General features: G+C 29.0%; 1 protein-coding gene and 1 long non-coding RNA gene across 2 annotated transcripts; both read right to left on the bottom strand.

Annotated features, from left to right (window-relative positions):
• Positions 1 to 2,962: 2,962 nt before the first annotated feature.
• On the bottom strand, positions 2,963 to 4,542 carry LOC121206135 (uncharacterized). The gene is made up of 2 exons (XR_005901114.1): positions 4,326 to 4,542; positions 2,963 to 3,306 (listed from the first exon to the last, which is right to left on the bottom strand). It is a non-coding gene; the product is annotated as an uncharacterized lncRNA (long non-coding RNA).
• An 822-nt stretch (positions 4,543 to 5,364) lies between these two features.
• On the bottom strand, positions 5,365 to 6,722 carry LOC107890058 (putative F-box protein At3g23970). Its single transcript, XM_016814574.2, has one exon. It carries the CDS (start codon positions 6,666 to 6,668, stop codon positions 5,469 to 5,471), a length of 1,200 nt encoding a protein of 399 aa, XP_016670063.1. The 5' UTR covers positions 6,669 to 6,722; the 3' UTR covers positions 5,365 to 5,468.
• Positions 6,723 to 9,101: the final 2,379 nt, after the last annotated feature.

The raw sequence follows: 9,101 nt of genomic DNA, 5'->3' as shown, positions 1-9,101 counted from the left end.
AAATATTGAATCTCGGATTAGGTGCTTAAAAAGGGAATGGTCAGTCGTCTACGACATGCTTAATGGTCAAAACAACAGCGGTTTTGGTTGGGACGAGCATAGGCAGCTCGTTGTTGCTGAAGATGCAGTTTGGGAATCCTATGTTAAGGTAAAATGTATTTCAAGTATTTATTTACTTTTTTACAAAACTTATAACTAATATGATTTCCTCGTTTTTTTCAGAGTCACAAAGAAGCCTCTCAGTTCAGACATCGTTCTTTCCCTTACTACAACCAGCTTACTGCCATATACGCAAGAGATCGGGCGACTGGGAAAGACGCTCAAACAGCTGCTGATGTTCTTGAAGAAATACATGCTGAGGATGATCGTACTACAGATATGAATGAAGAGAGAAACACATTCTATGACTGCGAAGCTGACGTCTCTTTAGACGACATGGATGTTTCCGGTATGGATCCGCGAGGAGATAGAGATCAAGGGGGTTCCTCATCTTCAAACAAGAGAAAAAAGAAATATGATGCTCGTGATAATGTGTATGCTTCATTTGAGGAGGCTGCCACCTTGTTGGGGGAAAAAATCCAGGCCGTTGGCGATAGAATCAGTATGAGTATTGCCTCCGAGGTGGTAGTTCAGCAGAAGTCTGAAGAAAAGATGGAAGAGAAAGCTTCAAATTTATATTCAGCCTTATGGTCAATTGAATGTTTAACCGACGATCAGCAGTATGATGCTTTGAGTAAAATTCCCGATCATCCAACTCAAATGATCGTTTTCTTCAGTTTACCTTCTGTTGCCCGATTGGAATGGGTCAGAAGATTTCTTTCTCACCATTAAATATCAATGTTCAAACTTTTTGATGTTGTAAAACTTTTGAACATATTGATTATGATGTACAATTTCATTTTCATCTAACTTTTTCTTAGTATAAGTTAATTATGTTTATGCAGAATATAATTTTCAAGTTATATATTTAATAATAATTATGTTAATTTATATTTTACAGTATCATATATTATGATTTGAGTAAATTAATATAAGAATATTAATTATTAAGAATTTTATTAAATTATATAGTTTAATTAAAATATATTTAATAATAATTATGTTAATTTATATTTTACAGTATCATATATTATGATTTCAGTAAATTAATATAAGAATATTAATTATTAAGAATTTTATTAAATTATATAGTTTAATTAAAATATATTTAATAATAATTATGTTAATTTATATTTTACAGTATCATATATTATGATTTCAGTAAATTAATATAAGAATATTAATTATTAAGAATTTTATTAAATTATATAGTTTAATTAAAATATATTTAATAATAATTATGTTAATTTATATTTTACAGTATCATATATTATGATTTCAGTAAATTAATATAAGAATATTAATTATTAAGAATTTTATTAAATTATATAGTTTAATTAAAATATATTTAATAATAATTATGTTAATTTATATTTCACAGTATCATATATTATGATTTCAGTAAATTAATATAAGAATATTAATTATTAAGAATTTTATTAAATTATATAGTTTAATTAAAATATATTTAATAATAATTATGTTAATTTATATTTTACAGTATCATATATTATGATTTCAGTAAATTAATATAAGAATATTAATTATTAAGAATTTTATTAAATTATATATTTTAATTAAAATATATTTAATAATAATTATGTTAATTTATATTTTACAGTATCATATATTATGATTTCAGTAAATTAATATAAGAATATTAATTATTAAGAATTTTATTAAATTATATATTTTAATTAAAATATATTTAATAATAATTATGTTTAAATATGATTAAATTATTTATTATTGATAATAATAATCTTATTATAATTTAAATAACAATAACAATAATCATTTACCAAAACAAATTTATGCTAAGGGTATTCTAGTCATTTTAGTTTTTTCCATTATGCTATTACACCTCTATTCCATTCAACCAAACACAAGATTACTATTACGTCTCTATTCCATTACATTCAACCAAACAGTGGATTAGCTATTACACCTCTAATCCAATACACCTCTAATCCCAATACACCTCTAATCCAATACAGCGAACCAAACGCACCCTTAGTAAATGTTTGGTATTGTTTGGTAAGCATTACTTTTAAACCTATGAACTTACTAAGCTTCAATAAGCTTACTTGTGTGTGTTTGATATTTTTATGTAGATTGAATTGAAGTGAAGTTGGTAGATCGGATCAACACAACAAGGCATACTATCCAGATTAATTCCAGTAGCTTTTGTTTTATGTTTAAAGATTTATATGGCATGTATAGAGTTTAAATGAATTGAAGTAAAGATGTTATAAACTAGTTAACAATATTTTGTACTAAAATAGTTTTTGGTTAGTAGCAGTAGTTTGACTTTGAAAATTCACCATAAATTATGAAAATATAATTAGAGGTTGAATAAGATATGAAATTAAAGCCTATTGAATCTAGCTTCACATAGAAGAAACGGTGTAAGCAAAAGACTTTCATATCAGGAGATATTTGAATTTTTCTGAGATAAGGTCAGAGTGATTTCGAGCTCCCCTGTTCTGACTTGTAAAAATCATTAAAAATTGTAAAAAAATAATTATGGGACATAATTTATATGGTTAGATTCCTTAATGAGTCTATTTTTAGTAGAAACAACCCATAACATTATTTGAATTTTTTAAAAAGTGATAATTAAATTTTAGTGAAGAGTGGTCAGAACTGTCAAGCAGTGAAACAGGAGAGACTTTAAAGAATAAACTGTACTTATTGGCTAAACCAAAAATTCTGAAAATTTTATGGTAGGAAGATACATGAGTCTAGTTTCATGGAAAATTAGAATATCTTAATTTGGAGTTTCGTAGCTCCAGATATAAATAATTTAGTGACTATGACTCGAGTAGACAGTTTTGATGTGAATATAGGTCAATAATGAGACTTTTGTATAATTATTCCGTAAACTTCGGTAACATCTTATAACCCTGTTCCGATGACGGATGTGGGTTAAGGGTGTTACAAAAGCTATTTAATTTATTATAATAATTCATCTTCACATTCAAAAAAATTTCATAATACACATAAACATTTTCTTATATCAATAAATCCTATAAATGTTACTAAACTAAATAAAGAAATTTTCACTTAGATTTTTAATTAGGTAAAGTAAAATTTTTGAAGTACTTGCTATTTAATTCTTGGATGGGTTTCTTCATTCTTCCTTCACTCTTTTGTCACTTTTTTGCCTTTCATCTTCAACTTGTTGCTCGCTTTTCTTCTCTTTATCTTCATTAACATAACACACATACACAATATTTAATATCAAACAGCAAACAATAATCACATACTATTTCCATGAGTTTTTTTTATGAACTAAACACAAAATCCTTAAGAAAACTTCATCATCCTTACCTTGAATCCATATTCAAATCCCTAACTTGTCTTTTCTTTTTTCTCAAATATATACTCAAGCTAACTTAACAAGAAACGTAGCTTGCGATCGTGTTGTTCTTTTGATTTCAATAAAAATCTATGGAAGAAATTTAAAATTTTGAGCTTGAAATGGTTGATAACAGTGGAAAAAGGACCAAAAAAAATGAAATGAATGTTGGCTAAAATGAGCATGAGAGAGACGTGGGAGAGAAGATGATGATGAAAGACTTTTTCTACATCTTTCTATTTAATTTTGTATTTTAATTTATAAATAATATTTAATTAAAAAGAATCTAATCATCAGCATGCCAAACAAGTAGACCACATACCATTTCAATCTCATCCACAACCTATTGTACCTTCTTGATTAAATTGCACTTCTAGTCCTTTCTTTTTTTTTTCTCATCCATCTAATCTAATCATTTCTTATATATATATAGATAGATAGATATATCTTTTAATTTTCACACTTTTGCTTAACACTTCTCACACATTTATGATTTTCCTACTTCAAAAATTCTAACATGTATACAATCCTATATGACCTCATCTCAAGGGTGTTAGGGATGTTACACATTCACCCAATAATAACGCATTTCATGTTTATTCATATAACAAATATCATATTTGTTACCCTATTTTCATAGTAATAACTTCAATTCATTACTTACCTTAATGGATGCTCTATAACACTTAATTATGTCTCCATAAGCTCTAATCCATCATTAATCAAGCTTGAAAACCTCATTCTCATCATTCAACATTTTCCATACATAAAAACTAATCAAAATATTAACATATAATCTTTCCATGCTTTCTCAAAGCAACCCATAACAAAAATCAAACTAAAGGTGTAAGAAGCCTTTTCTTACCTTATTAAACCTTTCTCCTTCAATCTTCATTTTCTCATACAAAAACCCATGAAACCTTATTTTGAAAATTGAGAGATCGATAGTGGAAATGGATTTAGGTGGGTAATGAAAATTTTGGCAGAAGATGGAGAAATGAGAGAGGAAATGAATGAGAGAAAAATGGCAGCAATGGCTACTACTAGTGGCGGGAAAAGAAGGAAAATAAGGTTGATGGGGTTCTCATGATTCACTTGTAGCCTTCATTATAAAACCATGGATGATGAAAATTACATTTTACCCCTTTTTGATAAAATTGGGAAATTTACGATTAAGTCTCTCAACTTTCTAATATTTCCAATTTGGTCTCAAAAGTAATTTCCACCATACTATTCTCATGTCAAATAGGAAGTAAAAACCCTTATTTTCCTTTTTGGCCAAATTTACATTTTAATCTTCAGACTTTTCAAAATTTGTGATTTAATCATTTCATCACATTTTCACCTCTAAAATTCTTTTCATTAAATCCCATATCTAAAATCCAAAATCATTTTATCTTCATGATTTTTTGTTTAGACAAATTTTTCAGTTTTCTCAATAATTCATTATATCTGCTACCGGAATAGCGCCACATGTCAAATCGAAAATTTGAGACGTTACATATCTAATGCATTTTCAAATATGGATAAAGAATATAGCTTAGGTTAGGATTTTCCATTATCAGTAAATGCATTATACGAAATTGAGACACTCTGTAGGTGAAATTAAATAAAATTAAAAAATGATTTATTATTATAAAAATACGAAAGAAGTAAAATTTTTTATAGTTACAAAATTAGTGCTTAAAAATAAGATTAAAAAAATAGTGTTGTAAAAAAGAGGTAATTTTAATTTTTGGATAACCGAAAAAAATTAGTTTAATTTGTTTTCCTTAGAACCTCAATTTTGAGGCTTTATTATGAAGTAGAAATAAAGTAGTTATTTTATATCATTTCTCAAACAAATCAATTACATAAGTACTTTTAAATTCATTTAATGTCATTTTCCGGTATATCTAAGAAAATCATATATTAAATTTTAATTTTTTTTTATATTTACATAATTTTACACGTAGGCAACATCAACTCAATCATCTCCATAGAATAATATGGTGTAGTAGTTAATGTATTACCAAAATGGTTGAGGAATTGTTGTTGGCCATGGTGAGAAGACAAAAGCCAGCAATTGATGAGAGTAAAAGTTCCTATGAACTACATCTAGTTTCCTTGTCCCCAGGTTATAGGAAACCAAGCAACCTCCATATCCCAGATACACAATATCAAATTCATGAGGGTGGAGTGCCAATGGGAAGATATAGAAATTATCTTTGGGTATAAATTCGTTTACTTCATCAATCCAAGAACCACTGAACTTAATCCTGTACTCCAAACACCATCGTTGAGCATCATTATCCGACAGCACCCACACACGTAGATCACGTGGTCCGAAACAAGTATCCGTCACTTCGAAGTACCGGAAACGACCGCGAGACACCCCTAGGAGGGAGAGATGCTCGCTTTGTCTGTCATCGGGCAAGTTCATTAAATGGAGTCGAGTGTTGGTTCCATTGTGGGGATCGTATGTAATAATTTTGCTATGGCGGAACTCAAGCCAATGTAAACTCCCATTGTAGTGCACAACGGGGGAATCTGTTTTGATATAATAGTCCATAACAGGGCAATTTACAATCGAGCAATGCCATTTCCCGGTCTCGGAGGAGAAAGTTTCCAATCGTAAAGTACTGGACGGTCCGTAATTGGCAGTCGGAAACCTTATCACTTCATAGTGGTCATCTTTGCAAATGAAACCAACTGCAACTGATTTTATTGCTTTAGGAGGTTTCGGAAGAGCAATCCATTGTTGAATAAGTGGGTTGCAGATGTAGTAATTTTTTTGCCAGTAAAAGGTTTCACAACATAGTAATAAACCATTGCTTGATGCCAGGATCTTTATTGGGCTATTATGTTTAGAATACGGAAGGAAGTTTAATGAAAAGCCTGGGGATGAGAAATCCTGGGATTGTTTCAGGGCGATTCGGGTATCGATCATACTCGATGGAACAATGCGTACTTCGTATAAGTAACGGAAAAGAAGGTTCCATGGTTGAGATGTGGATAAAGATGTGTTGATTCTGGTGGAATAAAGACGAGCAAAAAAGGGGTCAGAAATGAGGAGGAACCATCTCTTGGAGACGCATTTGAACTTGAAGATATGTTTAACCGGTAGCCGTTGAAGGATCTCGGTTAAAAGCCAATCGGGAATGTTGGAATCATCGATTAAAATTTGCTGTTGTAATGCTTTTTGGGAAGTTTCTGCCATGGTGATCATCACAAAGAATCAGTTTGAAAATGTGTGATTACCCAGCAGCGAAAAGAGCTTCATTTGAAGTCTGACATATGATCATCGTCATCAACATTTATTTCTTGAGAATCTAGTTTAAGAATAGAAGCAAAGAATGGTTGTTGATGGTTACCAGGTTAGAGGTTGATGTTTGATGAAATGACTGCTACAGAATGGTATCCTTCTCATCCTTTGAACTAAAATTTTAATGGTCTTATCAATCACACTCCTCCCGTCCCTAGTCTCTAATTCTAGCTTCCTTAAATATAGGGTTCCCTGAACTACGGGGTAAGAAGATACCCAAATAAACAAACAATTAAAAATGCTACTAATACACGATATTTTATGTGGACCATTCATATTAGAATTTCCAGTGTTATTAGAATTAAATCCATAGATCATTTGAACCCGAAATCAAAGAAAATTTTCAACTAATTATGAATTTGTGTTCAAAATTTTTTATTTATATTGACCAATGATTTAACTAAAAATTAATCATATGATCAGTTCCATCACTATTTCAGTTCTTACAACATTGAAATTTTCAACTAAAAAGTGGAGAGAGTTCAAAATGGCCTTAGGTAAGACTTGAAAAAACTGAAAACCAAGTCCCAAAAATACCAAGTAAACTTCATTTTAAGGTGGTGGTTTTAGGATCTGAATTAAGGTTGAAACAAAACAACTCATTCATGATCGTCCTCTAAAGTTTTAGTAGTTGCCCTTCTGACCAAGATGTTATCGACCCAAGCAAGCAAACAGATCAAACTAAAATATTTTACGTAAATTCCTGCAATTGAATATCACAGTACTGTTATACAAAGGAAAGAAGGGCATTAGACTACCAAAACAGCCTTCATCCGAGTACCTCGGGTTATATTTAGTTTGTCGTTGCGGTTCCTTTCTAGATGAATGCATTGATAAGCCCACAGGCCATTTATCCATATAAGTACAACTTAGATGACTAAAATCCAATTGTATAGATGAAATAGGGATTCTGAGAATTGTTAGAACGTCCATGGTCATATTCAAGTATTTAAATTATCTTAATCCTCGCATTTTGTTTACTGTGATTGCAGATTTGACGGATGTTATTGCCATAATTGTAGTTGTAAATTGTCTTTTCATTTTTGCACAACTCATTGCAAAATTTAATAATTATACTTCTCTTTTTTTTTAACAATTGTAGATGAATTATATTATTTTTAAATGGATTTAATATTTTTAACAAATTTTATATTTAAAAATAATTTTATTTATTTATTTATAAGTTAAATTGATGTATTTATATAATAATAATAATAATGTAGAATCAATTTATATATATAAGGTTTTGTTAAAATAAATACTTGAAATACACAATTTTCTTTAAAATTTTATATTATTTAAATTATTCACAAATATATATATATATTGAAGCTAAAAATATATTTTATTTTATTTATATAAATATAAATCTAGGTAATGAAATTTAAATATACAAACAAATATATAAAACCAACTTATTTAAATGATTAATTATGTTATTAGTCTTTGTATTTTAAGAAAATTATAAGTTTAATCCATGTACTTTTATTTGATCAATTTTATCCTTAGTCACTTTCAATCTTTATACTTTTCAAAATTTTAAAATTTTTTATTCTTAATCCAAACAATAACAATTAAATTTGTTTAGCAAATTTAATTATTAATCTTGTACTATGCGTACAGTTACATCATTAGTCCATTCTCTCCAAGTGGATCATTCTACATCTGATTAGTAAGTAATATATAAAAATAATAAGCTGACATAATATTACATATATGATAATATGTTTGGCACATTAAATTTTAAAAATAACATAACTTAACTATTTAGTGAGGACTGAAATTTTAACATTTCAAGTCACCAAATAAAAATCCATGAGATTTGCAAAGTACATGGACTGATGGCAGAATTTAAACCTTTGTTTTCTTATCTAGACTACAGAATCTCCCACTCAAACTAAACGTGTAGCAATAGGTAGAGCCTTTATTATAGCATTTTTCATTTTATTTGTCTCTATCTTCTCTACTAACAGATTAACATCATTTTCCTCATCCATTCCTCTCTTTCATCTCTGAAAACAAAAAATTTCACAGAAACAGTAAGAAATCAAAGGTCTGGGTTAGTAAAAAGGGTAATCGCGGGCCGGTTTTGCCGCTTTTCTCCGTTATGACGCTATTTGAATCCCTGGCCACACCCTAATCACAGATTCCAGAAAAATAAGAAGGTATCAATACAACTTTAAACAATTAAATTGAAAATAATTAATGATGTCTTGTTGTATGTATCTAATAATAGGATAATCACCTTAGACCCAAAGGACTACACTTCACAAATCCTTAATCCTTTGTCTTCCATTGAGGATCAAGTAACATAAGCATAGTTTTATTGATGAGCCA

The sequence above is a fragment of the Gossypium hirsutum genome, chromosome A09 (genome assembly GCF_007990345.1).
Source record: "Gossypium hirsutum isolate 1008001.06 chromosome A09, Gossypium_hirsutum_v2.1, whole genome shotgun sequence".
NCBI lineage: Eukaryota > Viridiplantae > Streptophyta > Magnoliopsida > Malvales > Malvaceae > Gossypium > Gossypium hirsutum.
This window is presented reverse-complemented; position numbering and strand designations above follow the sequence as displayed.